This window comes from Saccopteryx leptura, chromosome 8 (genome assembly GCF_036850995.1).
Source record: "Saccopteryx leptura isolate mSacLep1 chromosome 8, mSacLep1_pri_phased_curated, whole genome shotgun sequence".
NCBI classification, from domain to species: Eukaryota; Metazoa; Chordata; class Mammalia; order Chiroptera; family Emballonuridae; genus Saccopteryx; species Saccopteryx leptura.
This window is the reverse complement of record NC_089510.1, coordinates 57,653,750-57,673,641: the sequence shown is the minus strand read 5'-3', so window position 1 is coordinate 57,673,641 and position 19,892 is coordinate 57,653,750. Positions and strand designations below refer to the sequence as shown.

Sequence of the window (19,892 nt, the reverse complement as noted above, 5' to 3'; positions counted from 1 at the left end):
GTCACGTGGCCATCTTGAAATTTTCCTCAGGTCCTGATTCTGGGTCATGCTCAGGACACTCATTCTGTCTTGGCCACTTCCTGTGCTCATTTATGCCCACACATAAATGAGCAGAGTGAGCTCAAGATGGAATTGGCAGGAGCTGTTTTTTAGCATCATTTTTTTCTTATGTGTCACTAGGCAATGGCACCTACCTTTGACCCTCTGCTTGTTGGAAGGTCCAACTCACAGACATTTTAAGCTTAAAACAAACAGTTACAAAGCTGAACTTTGTCTCGATGACAAACACACAAATATCCAGAGCTCTGAATGCTGTATTGTATCATCAGTTGGCTTTGGTTATTATGAGTGCGAGAATTTTCTTTTTCACTTAAAGACAAGCATTGAAATAATACATATAAAGCCTGGAAGAATTCTCCTGGGGTGTTTTTACACCCTATTAATGGAGAATTAACAGGATTCTAGGTGCATCTGGCTTGTAACTTGCCTGGAGAGGATTCTGCTTGCCCATTGTGCTGAGGGAGCCTTGCTACTGCCCACAGGTGAGAGGATAGGGAAGGTGAGAACTATCAGCAGGTGGAAAACCTTTAGGTCTTGAGAAGAGCCTGGTGTGAGGAGATGGGGTTGGTGAGGAGCGAATAGGGCTTTGGAAAGAGACGTTAGCAACCTGAAAGAAGAGACTGCAGCTTTGCTATTCAATTTCCCTTTGAAAAAGTAGGTTCTGTTTGAGTAGAATAAGTAGAAAGTATAAAGAATACACATTGATTAGAAAAAATGTTGAAAATATAGTAAGCATATGGTTTTGTGAGACTGGTTTGTTTTGTTTTGTTTTGTTTTTACAAGGACAGAGAAAGAGTCAGAGAGAGGGATAGACAGGGACCGATAGACAGGAATGGAAAGAAATGAGAAGCATCAATCATCAGTTTTTCGTTGTGAGACCTTAGTTGTTCATTGATTGCTTTCTCATATGTGCCTTGACCGCGGGCCTTCAGCAGACCGAGTAACCCCTTGCTTGAGCCAGCGACCTTGGGTCCAAGCTGGTGAGCTTTTGCTCAAACCAGATGAGCCTGCACTCAAGCTGGCAACCTTGGGGTCTTGAACCTGGGTCTTCTGCATCCCAGTCCAACGCGCTATCCACTGCGCCACTGCCTGGTCAGGCAAGCATATGGTTTTGAATCCTGGTAACATTACATATTCCTTGAAAAAATAGAATTTAAAGTTCAGAAAATTAAATCAGATTTAAGGGTTAGGAATCTTGTCCCATATTTTGTCTTTCAAAGTTTATATGATTAATTAGAATCTATAATTACTTTTCTTAATTGAGGGCACCAGATCATGGCATCTGTATTGTCATCATTGAAAGAAGTCTCCATGTGATTTTCAAGTAATTCCAGCTCCTGTTAGATAACTCACAGAAAAAAAGCCTAACTGGTTAAAAAAAAAATCTTTACTCCCAATAGCCTTCTAAATGTGGACTTTTATCCTTGTTATTCAAAGCAACTTCTGGACAATTGGTGGTGTGCTTAAAAGTCTTTGTAGTAGACAGACTTGGGTGGGATCTGTCTCTGCCACTTCCTAGCTGTGTTGCTGTGGGCGTTATTTAACCTCTCTAAGCCTCAACTTGCTCAGCTGAAAAATGGGTATAATCTTGGGCTGCTTCCAGGACTGTTGCAGAGATGAAGTGAAATAAGGCAAACAAAGCACCTGGCCTCGAGTCTGGTACACAGCAGTCAGTCACTAACTGCCAAGTTGGCTCACTGCAGACAGAAACCTGCACAAGGTTACCATGGCCTTCCAAGAGCAAAGCCCAATGTCTGGGGTCTACATAGGGAGCAATCCATGTCAAATGAAGGAAGTTTTCTAGGTTGCTGTAGCTTGGGGTGGGATGACCAGTTGTGGGGACACAGTTGTTTTTTTCTCCATATAATCTCCCCCTTAAGAGATTCTGATTACCTTAAAAGAACTTTACTTCAATTTCCAGTTTATGAAATTACCCCCAACTCTGTGGCTTAAAAGTTTTAATTAAATCTATTAGAGTCAAGAGACAGAATGGGGGTGGGGATGGGGAGGCCCATACCACCCCTCCTTTCCCTTAAGGTCCAAGCACTTGTCTTTCTTGCACATTCCCTGCAGGGAAAACATGGAGCCTCCAGTTCTCAGTCACAGGTACAATTCAGTATTACAGTCATGTGAAGATCATACTGTTTTCGGCACACTAGATTCTGAGCACCACAGCTTTGTTTTATTTTTATTTATTTATTTATTTATTTATTTATTTATTTATTTATTTATTGTATTTTTCTGAAGCTGGAAACCGGGAGGCAGTCAGACAGACTACCACATGCGCCCGACCGGGATCCACCTGGCACGTCCACCAGGGAGTGATGCTCTGCCCATTCTGGGCGTCGCTCTGTCGCGACCAGAGCCACTCTAGCATCTGAGGCAGAGGCCAAGGAGTCATCCCCAGTGCCCGGGCCATCTTTTGCTCCAATGGAGCCTCGGCTGCGGGAGGGGAAGAGAGAGGCAGAGAGGAAGGAGAGGGGAAGGGGTGGAGAAGCAGATGGGCGCCTCTCCTGTGTGCCCTGGTCGGGAATCGAACCTGGGACTCCTACATGCCAGGCCTACGCTCTACCACTGAGCCAACCGGCCAGGGCCACAGCTTTGTTTTAGAGTAATATATTGGACCTTTGGTTCCCTTCACCGTCAATTATTTAAAAAGTTATTTGATACTTCTAGAATTCTGCTGGTTAAGGGTGAGATTTCTTGCTAAAAGAAATTTTTTTTTTTTTCTTAAAAGAAATTTTAATTGCATCAAGACAAACAGAAGACCTATGTGTTTGGGATGGTAGCAGATTGTGTCATTATTCTCTATCCCTAAGCAGAACTCAGAAGAGTGCTGCACACGTGGGTGGGCTCCTGAAGGGCTTTGAGGTGGCTGGCTCTCCGCAGGATTTCAGTGCACCATCTGGCATTCAATGCTTAACACTGAGGGCAGAGAAGACCAGGGGCATTCGGAGATGGGAAGGGCCAGAGCTAGCAAGGGAGGACAGGGGCCTAGGGAGATGAGGCGATGACTAGCTTGAGCTGGGACTCAGGAAGGGCATGAGCTGGGATGCAGTTAGGAGCTGACACAGAGAAGGAGTTCTCTGGGCAGGGAGATCTTCTGAAGGAACTTGCCCGTCTCTGAGAGCTCATTAGCGATACTCTGGAGGGTAGGGTGACTGGTAAAGAAGAGCAAATACTCAACCAGAACAAATCAAGTCCTTGTTAGAGGCTTGGGAAAGCTCTGGTGAGAATGAAACCTGGAAGGTGGACTGAGATGCCCCTTCTGGGTAACTAATGGCTTAATCTGGGTCCCCATAAACAGAGCCTGAGCAAGGACTCGTGTAGAAATACGTAGTTTATTCCAAAAATGAATCCCAAGGAACAGGAGTGGAGGACTGGAAAGTCAAACAGGCAAGGAGGAAAGGAGAAAGACAATCCAAACATGCATTAAGTTGATCAAGTTGGGCACTGCCATGGGCAACTGGGGCTCTGTCATTTTAGGAGCTATAGGAATTGCCCACTGGAAGACTAGAAGAACAGAGTATTTCTCCACCAGCTCCTGTCTGCCTTGGTCTAAGGTTGTCCCATGAAGTGTTAGTTCTGTATACTTCCAGGTTACTGCATATGTCAGAATGTCAGTGAGTTCTTGTAGAAGTCTCAGGCTGCAGTGACAGAGAGGCCCTGAGGCAAGAAGATAACAGGGCAGCCGAGGAAAAGGCAGCGTGCTCTTGGGTTACAAGTGTATGGAGTAAAAGCTGGGAAGATGAGATCAGTCACAGGAGGAGTGTGATATAATCACAGGTAGGTCAAATGTTCTTTTCCTGTCTTTCCATTTAATTCTCAGTCCAAAGTCAGGACCTATGGTTTTTCTAGGTGGAATATTAATTCTTCAATCAACTGCTTTTCCAGCAATGCATAACCCTAAAGTAATCTGGTGATTCAGAATAGCCATTCATTGTTATGACTGTGACATAGAGTAACTTTTAAAACACAGCACTGAAGCCAGTATTCTGGCCTGAGCCCGTGAAATGGGTACAGAGAACCAAGTGCATCCTCCATCCAAGATGGTCCCAGTTCTCTCGGTTCTGTGTGCCAGGAGCTGGGGATAAGGAAGGCAGAGCCTCAACCCTGAAGAAGCTCATGGTATGGAACTGGCAGGTTTCTTTAAAGCCCCTCCAGGCCAGTTACTCCAACCCCACCCTCGCCATTTTCATTTGCCTGGTCTCTTTCCAGTTAGTCCTTCTCTGTAACCTCACCTAAACATAGCCCTGTCAATAATTTGCCCAATAATTTCCTATTCTCCTCAGTCTGTTTCTTATTCTGGAGATTTGGCGGGGGTGGGGCAGTCTGATTAGTGCTGACTTGTCCTCTGACGTTGTACTGTTAAAACTCTAGGAAGCTGTACTATTTAACTATTTTTAAAGACCTTTTGGAGCGAATCTTTAAATACATTTCATCTGATCAAAAGACAAATTTAGAAACCAACCAACCAACCAACCAACCAGCCCTTGTGAGCCCCAAAGACAGCAAACAGACAGGACGGAGAAGGAGCCTCTTCCTCACCAGGGTTTCCTCACTTCCTGAAGCAGCACCTTCTCCTTCCCGGCGGGTTCCAGGAGGGGGACGGCGGTGAGATCTGGCTTAGGGCCGAGATGGACTGGCAGCAGGGGACGCCTAACGAGGACCGGCAGCTGGGCGCTTAACGACGGGGGGAACCCTCTGCTGGAGCAGGGCCAGGCCAGACCAGCGCCAGGGAGGTGGCGCGAGAGCACTCCTTGGCCTGGCTACGCCCGAAGTCGGGACCCGCCCGCGCAGCCGGAACGCGCGGCACCCAAGGTGCCTAAGCGCATCCGGGTGGCTGAGGGTGCACGAGTGCGAGCCGGTAGAGGGCCTCTGAGAGGGTCAAGGCGCAGCGCCCCCGGACGGTCGGCCGATCCGGAGCACCGGTACCTGTGAAGCGCTGGATTAAGCCCAGCTGAGCCCCCTGCCCATTTTGTTTGGGGTAAGAGGAAGGGTCTGTCTCTCTGCCGCTGGTGGGGCGGCGGGAGCTGCGCCGGCGCCCTCTGCTTGGTTTGGTTTGGCCTGGCGCGGCTCCTTAGCCGGGTCGCCGGTTTGCGGGACAGGAAAGGGGCACCAATACCTGTAGGGCGGGCCCTAGGGCCGCGGCAGAGTGAGGTAGGAAGACGGACCAGTCCCGCCCCGACCCTTTGCAGCCTCCCATGGTCCTCCGTAGCCGCTCCCCGCCCCCCCCCCCCAGGCCTTCTGTCCGCCTTGTGGGGGCCTCGCCTGGCATTATTCGGGATAAGGTGCTCTGCGGGAGGCCCAGGTTGAACGAGAGGCCCCGAGACTCCCAGGTAAAACCCTCGGGACTCAGCCTTCCTTCCTGCCGTATTATACAGAAAGGGATTCAGGCCCCAAGAAGGGCAAGAACCGGCCTTGGGAAGGTCACATTGTAGCACTGCCTCCCAACCCTGAGCTCTGGGCACGGCTCCCTTCTCCACCGTGTCTCTTTTGTTCTGCCCGGCATCCCTCCTCATCCTCCCGTGTCCTCCGGGAGTCTCTATTCCCGCAGACATAGGGAGTCCTCCTGCTGCGCCCTCGGGAAGGATGCTAGCCAGAGGTCTGGCCGCCGGTCCAGCTGCCTTGGGCACCGGCCAAGCCAGCAGTTGCTGAATGAAGTGCGGGAAGGGCCGCGGGACCGGCAGGAGGACCGAGCACGGTGGAGGCACAGCAGGGGAAAGATGGAGGTGATGGGGTGGAGGTCCTAGTGGCAGGCCAAGGGGGCGTAAGTGCGCGAGTACAGTGGAGCTTTGTCGGGCGGTGCCGCTTCAGCCAATGGGAGCGCGGCACTAGCCGAGCCCCCGCGGCTCCGCCTCTGGCCCGCGGGAAGGGAAGGCGGCCCGGAGATTGGCTGCCGCACCGCGTGCGGGGACAGCGCTTGCGCATATCTGGTGTCGCGAGCTCTGCCCAGTGCAGGATGGAGAGCCCTGAGATTGCTGGGGGTACGCGAGGTGCGCGTCTCGGCTGGCGTTGCTGCAGGGGCGTGGTTATCGCTGCGCGCGTGCTTGAGCTCTGCGCGATATTTTCCAGCGGTTCAGCCAAAAATTGAATGAACATGGTCAGGTGATGCAGAGTCACCGTCTAACCCTGCGGGGGGTGGGGGTGGGGTGCAGAGGCACATGTTTCATCGTGGAGAGCCTCTTGCAAGCGTCCCGTTACCGTGATCCTTCATGACGCAGCAAATTTAGTTTCTACCCCAGCGTTAGATTCCCCTCCCGGCACAGGGCATATACCCCTGGCGGGAGAGGTAGCTAACCTTTGAAATGTGTGTAGCTTTCAGAATCTCTCTGGATACACTTTTATAGAGCGTCTTCTTCCTGTCAGGCACCAGAGGAGATGTTTGCTAGAGCCAGAAATCAATGACACAGCACGTGTGTCCTATCAATGGGGCACTCAGCCCGGGTGGGGATTGGTGGTTAGATGGGGGCTGTGAATGGTTGTAAACAGAAATTCCTCTAACACTACCCTCCCTGGGAAATGCTGCTACAGAGGCATAGAAAGAAGAAGTGAATTGCAAATTTGGGGAGAGATTGAGTTTCTAATTTAGGGGATCAGGAAAGGCATCTTGGAGGAATCGTTAAACATTTGAGTAAAAGACTAAATGAGAGGATGAGCCCTGTGAACAGTGAGGGGAAGAATGTCCCGGGTAGAGGGAAAAATGCCTGAAGCAGGAGCTTGCCTGTCATGTTTCAAGGATAGCAAGAAGGCCACTGTAACTAAGGTGCTGTGAACAAAAGTGATGAGGTCAGAAAAGGTCATGGGGACCTAGATCAGGGAGGGTGTAAAGCCAAGAGGCACGGCCAGGGCCACCATCACAGCCGCCTGGCCCATGCAGGTTCGCATTGGATTCGGACAGTCGGTAAAGAAACAACGGAGCCAAGAACTGATGGGCTGTCATCTTTAATTCTAGCTTGTACCTGGCGGGCAAGTAAAAACACACACTGGGCTCCAAAACCCACTCACATTCAGTGCTCACAAAGCTACTGACTTATCCGAGTTTCCTAGAATCAAAGGTTTCTAGCTCACCAGACTTATTCACCACTGTTCCCCATCTCCTTCCTTCACCAGCGTCAAACTGCACAAACTGGCCTCTCACTCAGCACTCCGCCATCTTGGCTGCTTCTCTTGGCCACTTGGCCTCTTTCCGCTCTCCTCTCTGCTCTCTCCTCTAATCATAATCTCAGGAACCAAGAGCGCAAGCTCCCTTCTGCCCCTATTTTATAGTGTAGATTCAAAACCTTTAATCCAATATACAAAATAGGGAAGTCTCTAATACAAAGTCACTTCTCTGAGGCATGATTGGATTGTACCACCCCACATCAAAAAGGGTGGGAAAGGCTTAATCCCAAAACCAAGCCCCAGGCTACAAGGATTCTGCCTGCCCACCGCCTGCCCCCAACACACATTAATATCACCTGGGCGACGGCCTCACGTGGGCAGCGCCATCTTTAACAAAGTGAGCATAACATATTTTATCTGCCTTACAGAGGGCCTTGTAGATAATCATAGTGATTTTGGCTTTTATTATAAGCAAGAATGTGGTGCAGGAGTGACATGGTCTGATTTATTCTCTTCCCTTCCCTTCCCTTCCCTTCCCTTCCCTTCCCTTTCCTCCCTCCCTCCACCCTCCTTACATTTATTTTTTTTTGACATTTTCACCCTTTTTTGGCATTAAAATTTTTTTATTTCTCAATTACAGTTTACTTTCAATATTATTTTTATATTGGTTTCGGGTATGCAGCATAGTGGTTAGACAGTCATATACTTTACAAAGTGCCCTCCATTGTCTTCATACCCTCCTGACATCGTACATACTTTCCACAATATTATTGAATATATTCCTTACTGTGCTTTACACCCCCGTGACTATTTTGTAACTACCAATTTATTTTTCTTAACCTGTGCACCTTTTTCATCCATTCCCCCATCCGCCCTGACTTGGTCGGATTTGTGTTTCACGGGATCATGTAGGCAGTGTTGAGCAGTGTCTGAAGTGGGACAGGATGGGAGCAGGGAGCCTAGTTGGGAGGCTGCTACAATTATCCGGGCAAGAAAGGATGGAGGCTTAGACAGAGATGATAGCAGAGGGTCATGCTGCTCAGAGCCTGCCACTGTCTCCGACACCAGATACAGCTGTGCTGTCAGTAGTGCTCATTATAAAGCCACTGACTCGAAGGTGAGCAGATCCAGAGGTATTGGAGAAGTCAAGGGCACTCTGACCAAGGTGTTGGTAGCCTTATATGAGAACCAGAGTAAACAAAGAGTGCTTTGGATTCTTTAAAACATCACTTAGATGCTACTCCAGAAAGTATAGAAATAAAGGTGCATCACTTATAATAGGCAGAAATGCAAAAGAAATAAGCTATTGTAGAAGAAAATAAAAAACTGAAAAGGCTTGCTCTTTATGAATCACTTCAGGAGGAGAAGCATGCGGAGTAGTACTCTCAGTTGGAAAGACCCTGAAAAATGGTTTTATATGACTTGAATAGTTTGCACTTCTTTAATATGAAGATACTGTTGTTTGTATTAGGGTCTTAAGGTGTGGGCCATTCTTACTAAGTGCTATTCTTGCTAAATGTTAAAATGTAGCACAGTGTTTTGCAGACCAACTGTAAGAAGGATGAGCTTGACAAGAACCCAATGGGCTAAATGTAGCCAACTACAAAGAAGAAATCAAGGTGTAATGACCAAATAGTGTATATTAGCAATGGCTAATCATTCCTTTGGGAGACAGTTTTGGATATGAATTCCATGTCTCCTTTACTTGCTGTAAATAAATAAAACTACCTAATAACAACAATGTCTCGATCTTAAATAGAACAGCCCAAGTGCTGAACCCCTTGAATTCAGTACATTGGCAGCTGGAGAGATTTGTGTGTCATGAGATATTTTGCATGGGTTCTCATTGCTTGTTTATGTAACGTGGAACAAATAACTCTTCTTTGTATGAAATAACTGTTGTGTGACAGTCTGAGCTCTAACACCACGTTTTCCTTCTGTGCAATCATGCCCTCTTTGATAACCTTGCCTTGCTTGCTCTGTGCTTCAATGGGCCCTACTTGCACATTGGTATTTCTGTGTTGATTTTCTATTTGCAGCAGTAGCAGTTACCCTGATTGTCATTTATATAACTAAACAGGATCACACTTGACTCTGCCTTATTTAGTTTCTTAGTTGGGCACAGAGCAGAGGCAATATAAAATTCTGGGTTCATGCGCAAGCTGGAATAAGAAGGGAGAACGTGCCATAATTATTGTGGGAAATTATAGTTTGTGGGTATGATTATATAGTGCTCCCTCTGCCCCCAAAGTATTTTTTTTAGGCTTGAATTCATTTTATCTTCATTATCCCTGAGAAGTAGGTAGGGAACATGTGATGGGAGGCTGGATGCTGAATATCTAAGCCAAAGACTGATACTAACACAAATTAGAACGTTTGGCATATCAGTTAACTGCTCTGGAATTCATTTTTTTCATCTGTTAAATGAGAAGAAGAATATCTGCACTACCTATCTCAAAGGGTTGTTGTGAGGGTCAAATAGAGTGTGTTGAAAGATTTGTAAATGGTAAAGCACTAATTATTTAAGAAAATAAAAGAATACAGAGGATCCTAGGTGTATATTGAACATGGAGTCAGGATTTGCGGACAGCTTAGCTGTGGAGTGTGCGAGAAAGATAGGAGTCAAGGATGAAGAGGGCCAGAGGAGCAGGTACTCAGGGCCATAGCACAAGCTCAGCTTGGACAGGTTACATTTGAGACACCTATTCAACATGTAAGTGGAGATGTTGGATGGGCATTTGGATGTGTAAGTCGAGCTCAGAGGATAAGGCTGGTTGGAGATAAACATTTGAAAGTTGGCAGCATGTTAATTCTATTTCGTGCTATGAGAGCTTGGCATGGTGGTGAGAGAGGCCAGGAATGGAGCCTTGAGAGTTCATCACTTAGTGTTCGGACATGGGTGTGGTAGACAAGCCCTGCTCTCCTGGGGGTGGAATGCCTGCTTCATCTGGCATTTGTAATTATGGTAAGTTTGGGAGCTCTGGTAACACTTTCTCTCAGGGAAGGACAATTTGTGACCTAAACTATATATGTATATACAGCCTTTCAGGTAGGCTAGCACAGACTTTTATTTGGAAAGTATAACTTTGCTTAGATGAACCTGCAAACCCACTTAGATCATCCTACCCTAGATGTTGTAAGGTTTGTATAATCATATCCTGTAATTTGCTATGAGTTCCACAGAAAAGCCAAGACTTACTTAAACTTTCTTCGATACCTACACCAACCCTGACCTTGAAGATCGCCAGAGCTGTTTTTCCAGAACAAACCCAGGATGATTTGCAGGACCAGGGGCTGATCTGGCTCAAACTGTCTGAGGCCTGCCAGACGAGCCTGGAGGACTCTTCACGGACCTCTTCCTGAATTATATTCATTATACTCTTATTATAACACTGCAGTCTCCTCCCAGGGGTGGAGATTTCCCACCAGTGTTAGTATGCTATATATGTATAGGCATGTTTTCCAACCATGTTTGCACAGGAATGTTCCCCCTATACTTGGGGGGTCATGATGTTCACCTGGATGTGTACACATGATTTCCCTGAATAAAGAGGAATCTGATCCTTTGTTCAGGAACATGCTGCTTTGGGAAGTGAACCCCTGGTGTGTTTTTGCTTGCCAGTTTGCAATCAAGTTTGTTCCTTCTCATAAAATCAGAATCATTCGGAGTTGTCTTTTGGCTGACAGCTGGTTGAGTGATTGAACCTGCTTCAGTTTGGTAACAAATCAAGAAGAGAGGGGGAGGCCTGTGTTGCTGCTGTCATTACAAGATCTACAGTGTGGCATTCTCAGAATATGGATAAAATTTAAGAATTAATGATCTGAGAAGGAAACTGCTTTCAGTGTGTCTCAGCCAATATTGTTTATGCTGCAAGTAACAACCTTGAAGCTGCTCAAATCAGCCTAGAGAATAGACAACGCATGCTGTGCAGAGCGGCAGGACAGGAGGGCAGCAGGGCCACAGGACAGGAGGGCAGCAGGGCCGCAGGACAGGAGGGCAGCAGGGCCGCAGGACAGGAGGGCAGCAGGGCCGCAGGACAGGAGGGCAGCAGGGCCACAGGACAGGAGGGCAGCAGGGCCTCATAAGCAGATCCGCCTGTCAGCCGATGGTTAGCATCAATTCAACACCAACAGGAACCCCCAGTTTGGGGTGGGGTGAAGAAACTATTCAGTGCAAGCAGCTCAACTGGGAGACAGCACGGCTGTGGAACAGCTCATTGGGAAGCAGTACAATTGTTAAGAGGCCCTAGGGCAGGTAGCTCTGTGGCCAGCCAGCTCTTCTTTGACTAGACAGCTCTGCTCTGGCCTGTGCCAATCTGGTCTGGTCTGCTCTGGCTAGACATCTTCAGTGTTTCAGCTCCAGTTAAGGAGACACAGTCTCTTCAGTGGAAAGAGAAATTATGCTTCCAGAGCCTGAAGGGAGTTGACTTACATAGACAGAGGTCCTCACCTCTAGTCCCTGATAGGTCTGTTCTCAAGCAAATGAGGACTCCAAATCCTCACAGTTTGGTCCAAAAAGCACTGTCCTGATTGGTCAGAATAGGGTCACTCTGAATGGCTGATTAAGATGCTAATGGGAAAATAGCTACAGCTGTAATTGTATGGAGAGAGCATTAGTCTGATTGGTTGAAATAGGATTCCAGGAACTCCTTTATAAGGGCTGGCTCAGATGGCAAGAGCATAGTGCAGCAGGCAGTTCAGTACAGAGGCAGGTAGTTCAGTGCAGGCTTCCCCTGAAGTAGTTTGTGTCTAATCCCACTCTGTAGGAATGGCTGCTAGGCTCACTCCCCCCCCCCCCCCCCCATGCTCTAGCTCCCTTGGTGTTTTCTCTTTCTTTCCAGTTTCTTTCTTTCTCTCTCTCTCTCTCTCTCTCTCTCTCTCTCTCTTTCTTTCTTTCTGTTGGGCAGATAAAATGTATTATGCTCACTTTGTTAAAGATGGTGCTGCCCACGTGGAGGCCATTGCCCAGGTGATATTAATGTGTGTTGGGGTGGGCTGGGGGCAGGCAGGATCTTTGTAGCCTGGGGCTTGGTTTTGGGATTAAGCCTTTCCCACCCTTTTTGATGTGGGGTGGTACAATCCCATCATGTCTCTGATAAGTGACTTTGTATTAGAGACTTCCCTATTTTGTATATTGGATTAAGGGTTTTGATTTCTACACTATAAAATAGGGGCAGAATGGGAGCTTGTTCTCAGTTCCTGGGATTATTAGCATTAGAGGAGAGAGCAGAGCAGAGAGCAGAGAGCAGAGAAAGGCCACGTGGAGGAGGCCAGGAGAAGCAGCCAAGATGGCGGAGTGTTGAGTGAGAAGCCAGTTAGTACAGAGTTTGTGCAGGGAGAAGGAAGGAGATGGGGAACAGAAGTGAATAAGTCTGGTGAGCTAGAAACCTTTGATTCTAGAAAACTCGGATAAGTCAGTAGCTTTGTGAGCACTGAATGTGAGTGGGTTTTGGAGCCCAGTGTGTGTTTCTGCTTGCCTGCTGGGTGCAAGCTAGGATTAAAGATGACGGCTCATCAGGTTTTGGCTCCATTGTTTCTTTACCAACTGTCCGAATCCAATGCGAACCTGCATGGGCCGGGCTGCTGTGATGGTGGCCCCGGCCACTGGCTTTACACTTTCTTTCTTCTTTTCTTTCTTTTTATTTTTGAGAGAGAGCACACGCGCACGTGTAGGAGAGAGAGATACATTAACTTTGTTGTTCCGCTCATTTATGTCATTACTGGTTGATTCTTGTATGTGCCCTGACTGGGGAATCAAAACTGCAACCTCAGCAGGTCAGAACAATGCTCTAACCAGCTGAGCTACCCAGCTAGGGCTGCTAGGCTCTGTTTTTTAAATTTGAAGCCAGAAAACCACCGGGAGCCCTTCTTAGTATTTTTTTTTCTCAGGGTCTACATGCCGAAGGAAGCTTTGTTTTCTTCTCGCTCCACTTCCATCTCCACTCCTTTCTGCATGTGTGCCTGGCTCTTTCTCTTTCTCTGCAGATTGGCTTTCTCCATCCCTCATTCTCCACTCCAGCAGCTAGATCACATGTCCCTGCCTCACAGAAGATGATTTGCATTCTTCCTCAGTGTCAGGGGACAGAGTGATAGGTTCATCTTGGATTGAGTGTCTCAACCCAGTACTTCAAGGCCAGGGAGAGGTCTCACTGTCCAGCTACGGTTGCAGAGGCCAAATCGTGTGGGTCAAGGGCAGGTCTGAGAAAACGGGTCAGGTGAACAGGACAGACACCCAAAAGATAACCACTGCAGAGAGTATTTGTGAAGTGTTCTCTGGGGAGAATTGGCTATCACCTAGGTCTCATCTGGTGACTAGAGTGTCTCTCAGACCAATACAAGTGTCTGCATTAGGTTTGCCTAATTAGGATCTCGATTAAACACAGATACGCAGGAGTTACTGTTGTGTTTATGACAGAATGGTTGTGAGGACATTATTTACTATATCATTTAATGTTCCTACACAATGCTTTTAGATTTTTGATTCAGAATAGCTATTTTTCTAAGGAATAACAGGCATCTTGTTTGGGGGTTTTAAAACATGTCAGGTTGCCTTTTTGCGTGGCTTCAAGGAAGCCCCCTTTGAGCCGTTAGCATGCATAGCTGAATTGAGCTGGGACTTTGAGGCTGGACTATAAGAAGCAATCAGAAGGGAACTAGCCTAAGGATAAGAAATATCTCTTTGTTGAGGGATCTCAAACTCAAAGGCCCACAGTGTCCAGGCAGTTAACAAAAGTGATCTGGATACGCTTAAGATGGTCAGTGAAAACTGTTTCTATTGAGTTCAAGCATAACTTAGTTACATTGCCTTTTAAAACGCAAGACTGGCCAAACGAAACAGCCAAATAGAGCAGAGGCTGCCAGTTGCCAGACCTGGGAGTTTCATGCAACTTGCTGATCTCAAGTTCCTCAGTAAGATAGTCCTGTCCTAATGCAACAAGGGAGCCCAGCATCAGGGCAAGAATGCACACTGTTCTTTTGGAGAGGAGGTGCTGTCCACAGGTTACCCATGGTTTATGCACTGCTAATGGAAAGGGGGTGCCCTGAGAGCAAGTGTTCTTAGTGTTAGAAAAGTTTAGATTACAGAGTGATATATGAGCATCTTTGCAACTGTATCTTGTAAGTGCAGTTGCTGAGAGTGAAGCCCCCCCCCCCCAGTCTCCCTGGGGCAGCTGATTGAGTTCAAGGCTGAGGAGAATGTCTCCCATCCCCCACCATTGCTCTACCATTCTTCAGCATCTCCCTCCTACAACCATTTCTGATTCCAAACCAAAAGGCAAGTGAATGGCATTTCAAGTTTGACAACTTAATGTTTACAGAGAATGAAGGCCAGCACAAGGCATTAAGAGGGCAAAGAACCCTGAAGAGTAGTGGGAATCCCACTGCCTATAATGTTGTGTTTGGAGAGAAAACAGTAAACATATTTAAGAATCTTAAAAAAAGAAGAAGAGATTTACAAGACTACCATTCTGCAAATGAGACAACATTATGAATAGTGCATTATTCAAGGGGCTGAGCTTTTGTGCACTTTAAACTATTTTGACTCTAGTACTTTTAGATCATGTTGACTCTTAAGGAAAATAAACTTGAAAGCAGCCCTCTATTTGGAGAGAATATTGACATGTATTGCAATAAAGAAGGGAAAGGGCTTTAATTATAGACAGCTGGGTTTGAAATCACCCAGTGGTGGTGACCTCAGACTCCGGTCCTGATGGGGGAGGTGGAGATGTGTGTGCTCAGCAGCTGGTCAGTGCTTGGGTGGGATGAGGGTCACCCAGTTAAAGAATCTGAATCTGGCACGGGCATCATGGGCACGGGACTTCCATGAAGAGCGCATCTGCTGTGTGCGGGGGAGAGTGGTCTCTGTCACACCACTCATCCCCACTCAGCAGAGACTCACCGAGTGGCTCCTCGGTGTCAGGTGTCTGTCTTCAAAGCATGGCAGATTCAGTGGGGAACAAGATGGACAAAGCACCTGAAATCACCAAGCTAATGATCTAGTAGGGAAAGATAATGAAATGAAACAAGATAAGTTTGGATTAAAGAGTGATCGTATAGAGAGCAACCTCTGTGTGTTGCGTGGGGGGTTGGGGACAGCCTCTGTGAAGTCTGAAGGGTCACAAGGACTCTGCCACCTGGAATGAAGAAGAGCAAGGGCCGGGGCCCTGAGGCAGGAAGGATTTGGCATACGTGAGAAACTTCCAGAAGGTCAGGGTGACTCCAGGGCAATGAGCACAGGGGAGGGCGGGACCAGAAAGGTTAGGAAGGGAGGCAGAGGCTGGTCCAGCAGGCACAGGGAGGAGGCTGTTAGGCATGGCAGTCACCTAAGTTGACGCAGTGCTGGCAATGGAGTGTAGTGAGCAGGAGCAGGAGGGGACCAGGAGCCTACTGGTGGTCCAGTGGTCCAGGAAAGATCAGATAAGCCTGGAGAACCCTGTTTGTTCCTGCCTCCTGCAGAGAACTCGCAGTGGTTGGCTCGCTAATGCACTTATTACAACCTGCTGGCCCAGTTAGGTTTGGGTGACAGCAAAAGGGCAGGCAGGAGCTGCCTCCCAGGCAGAACCTTGTGCAATAAGAACAGTATATAACTAACCACAGGCAGACGTGCAAAGGAGAGTCTGGGAAGGTTCACCAGGAAAAGAATAACATCTCTCCCAGCTGTGATTGGCTTGCCCAACTCCCTCCCAGCCTCCCCTTTCTTTCCTGAGTCCACAAGAAATCATCTTAACAACTGACTGGAACTGGAAGGCAACCAACCCACACCCCAATCAACAGTTAATAATACACAAGTAGTCGCTGTGCTGAGTAGCCCTAAGCAGATAGTAAGTCTATGTGGCCTTGTTGCAATAAGGTTGATTTAATCCTGAGAGGGGGTGGTAGGGTGGGGGGAGAGACTATGTGTGTATCTTCATGTTGGTTGATTAAAGCCTGTCTCATTAAGTAACTCGAGTCCCGTGCCACAATGAGTACTGGTGAAGTCAGCCTCAGAGCCAGGCTCTGTGTTCGGGGGGGGGGGGGGGGGGGGGTTGGAGAGAGAGGTGAGGAGCTGAGTCAGATGATACATGGTGCAGGGCTGGAAAAGCTGCCTGAGGAGCCATGTGGGCAAATCGAGAGTGAGTGTTGATGTCCCAGGTCACACAGATTGATGCTTTGCTGGAATGGGGAACACAGACAGAGAATGAGGCTCATGGAGTGGAGGGTAGGTCCTGAGACGGTAGGTCCTGGAGTCCCCCAGTGCTTGCTGCACAGCCTGGTTTGAGGATCGCTGGTCTGGTCCACCCTCCTCCTGCTACAAGTGGGCGATGACCAGGGTTGCCAAATGAGTTGGTGGCACAGCCAGAACCAGAACCCAGGTTTCTAGACGTTCCATTCTCCTGACTCTTTGCATCACATGAGGCTGCAGCTTGAGATGAAGGTGCAGCAGTGGTCTGCCTAATCCTACCTGGGTCTTACAGACTGGGATCAGTTTGACTTCCACAACCTGGAAGAACAATGGACACCTTCTGCACAAACCTCTGAAGGCAACACGGCAATGTATTCTGTGTTTCAGAGCCTGCTGGGAGGAGACCAATTATTCTACCTCTTGTGACCACAATGCTGACAGCCCGCCTCTCCAGACCCCTGTCAGAGACCCTGGGGAAACCCCTGAGTTTCTCCAATAGAGAAAATGTAACAAGGTAAGAAACCAGGGTGGAGGTGGCCTTGTGGGTCACACTGGGCCAGACAGAGCTCTTTACACATGGATGATGGAGGCAGCCATGAGGCCCGACTCTCAGTGGTGTCCCTTGGTACCTGACCAGGCGGTGGCACAGTGGATAGAGCATCAAACTGGGATGCAGAGGACCCAAGTTCGAGACCCCCGAGGTCGCCAGCTTGAGCGCGAGCTCATCTGGTTTGAGCAAGGCTCACCAGCTTGAGCCCAAGGACGCTGGCTCGAGCAAGGGGTCACTCGGTCTGCTGTAGCCCCCTGGTCAAGGCACATATGAGAAAGCAATCAATGAACAACTAAGGAGCCACAACGAAGAATTGATGCTTCTCATCTCTCTCCGTTCCTGTCTGTCCCTATCTGTCCCTCTCTCTGACTCTCTCTGTCTCTGCCACAAAAAATAACAACAACAACAATATATATATATTGTTTTATTTAATGATTTGAGAGAGAGAAATATTGATTTGTTGTTCTGCTTATTTATGCAATCATTGGTTGCTTCTTTTATGTGTCCTGACTGGGGATCGAACCTGCAACCTTGGCATTTTAGGATGATGCTCTAACTATCTGAACTGTGTGGGCAGGGCTCCTTCAACTTTTCATTTTGAAATAGCAACACTAACGTAAAAGTTGCCAAAATAGTACAAAGGGTTTCCATATCCTCTTTACCTAACTTCCCCAATGCTACCGTTTTATAAAACCATAGGGTAATCATGAAAACCAGAAACTTACCACCAATCCACGAGTAACAAACCTATACACTTGGTTCAGATTTTGTCAGATGGCCCCTAATGGACCTTTCCCGGTCCAGATACAAACCAGAGTCCCACAGTGCATTAAGTGTCAGGCCTCTTCCGCTCTTCCTGTCAGGGGCAGTTCCTGAGTCTCTGTCATTCTTTTTTTTTTTTTCTGAAGCTGGAAATGAGGAGAGACAGTCAGACAGACTCCCGCATGCACCCGACTGGGATCCACCCGGCACGCCCACCAGGAGCGACGCTCTGCCCACCAGGGGCGACGCTCTGCCCACCAGGGGGCCATGCTCTGCCCCCTCCGGGCGTCGCTCTGCTGCGACCAGAGCCACTCTAGCGCCTGGGGTAGAGGCCAAGGAGCCATTCCCAGCGCCCGGGCCATCTTTGCTCCAATGGAGCCTTGGCTGCGGGAGGGGAAGAGAGAGACAGAGAGGAAGGAGGGGGGGGTGGAGAAGCAAATGGGCGCTTCTCCTATGTGCCCTGGCCGGGAATCGAACCCGGGTCCCCCGCATGCCAGGCCGACGCGTCTCTGTCATTCTTGATGCAGACACTTTGGGAGAATTTCTCTCTCGGTTTGGGTTTATGTGAATCCTTGTGTTTGGAATCAAGTATTCATGTCTGGAGGGTGCCACCCGAGTGGAAGGCAGTGGATCTTCTCAGTGTGTCGCATCCGGAGGCACAGGGTGGCGAGAGGTCTCATCCCTTTGATCACCCAGGACTGCTCTTTTCAAACCTTACACATGAAGCCAGTTCACTAAAATGGCAAAAATCAGTCTCTGAGATTTCTGGAGATTATTTTTTATAGAGGAGAAAAAAATGCCAAAGGAAGTTAAATACTTTTACAAAGGTTTTATCCTCAAATTAAAGGGAAGTCAGGCTTCTGGCTCATTTGAGGGAGACGAAGGCTGTCATGGGGAGATTCTGAATCTTCTGGAAGGACTATAAAAATAACCAGTTAGGCTGAGGGGGCTGAGGGCAGGGCGGGCAGGGCCGGAGCTCAGTCCGAGGGCATTAGCTGTCCTCAGCGCCACAGCGTCAGCAGACGTGTATGGGGGAGACCCAGGGGTGTGAGGAGGATGGAAGGAGTCACTGTGCCTGCATCAGACCGGAGGTCTTTGGGTGGGAAACCTTTGGCCTGATCATCTTGCTTCAATCTCAGTTGGCAAGGGCCTCATAATGCTGTCCCCATGTGTGGGTGGAATATGATAGCATCCTTACCAATTGGCCTTACAGCCTTGTGTGTCCAGCCATGGAGTGGTCAGTACCTGTCTCAGCAGGCCTCCAATCTTTGGCCAGTACTCTCCCTCCTAAAGTCTTTCGTCCTATCAAGCAGAAATGCCACCCCTTGCTCCTGGGTCTGCCCTCTCTAGTCATACAGAACGAATTAATAGATATTTTATCCCTAGAGACACCATTGCCACCTCAATACCACCCCTCCCCTATCACCTCATTCCATCTACATCAGGGGTCTCAAACTCAACTCAGCATGTGGGCCGCAGAGCAAGATCACAGCCCTTCGGTGGCCGCACTAGGTCTACAAAAGGCAACTGTTACGCAACACTTTTCTCACTGCAGTTGAAAACAAAAAAAAATCAGTACAACAAGCACAATCGTACATGCAGTTTACTCAGTGTCACAAAACGACCAGAAACTGTAGTTCGCATCACAACTGCTGTTAACTAAGCTAATATCTAGCTAGGATGCTAGAGAAATGAAAAATACAAGTAGGCCCCTAGGCTTACTTAATTTTATCCAAAATATTTTGAACTTCGTGGATTAGTCTGCGGGCCGCACAAAATTGTTCGGCAGGCCGCATGCGGCTCGCGGGCCGCGAGTTTGAGACCCCTGATCTACATGGTTTTGCATTGCTCATCTCCCATGGTTTCCCCACCCAGCATTAGGGTCTCCCACCTGAATGGTGTCCGTTTGGCCTGAGCTCATTATTGAGCTGTGATGCCCTGAATAGACCCCCCCCCCCCCATGTGTGCCTGCTTCAGAGCAGCAGTCCTGTACACACCATCTGTCCAGGTGAAAACTTCCCCAGGAGTGCCTGGATGTGTCCCTGCCCTGACACCTGACAACCTGCCCTTCTTACTTGCTCTGCACAGCCCTCAGCCTTTGGATACAACTTAGCAATAAGAAGAAACAAATCACTGATAAATGGGACAATCTCAGTGAATCTCCAGGATTAATGTTGAGTGAAAAAAGCAATCTCAAAAAGTTACATACTATAAGTTCCATTTATATAACATTCTTGAAATGACAAAATTATAGAG

At 48.1% G+C, this 19,892-nt stretch overlaps 1 protein-coding gene across 3 annotated transcripts in view; it reads left to right on the top strand.

Moving 5' to 3' along the window:
* The first annotated feature begins 315 nt into the window (after positions 1-315).
* Positions 316-19,892, top strand: part of BDH1 (3-hydroxybutyrate dehydrogenase 1) — a 40,318-nt gene continuing 20,741 nt past the window's right edge. The window contains exons 1-2 of one of the 3 annotated variants that reach the window (XM_066347339.1): positions 316-542; positions 16,712-16,838. In XM_066347339.1, coding sequence (XP_066203436.1) covers positions 16,756-16,838 — 83 coding nt within the window. In that variant the 5' untranslated portion in view covers positions 316-542; positions 16,712-16,755. Of the gene's footprint in view, positions 543-4,646; positions 5,048-5,375; positions 5,400-16,711; positions 16,839-19,892 lie in introns of those variants that run through there. The other 2 variants (XM_066347338.1, XM_066347340.1) reach the window with 2 other exon arrangements.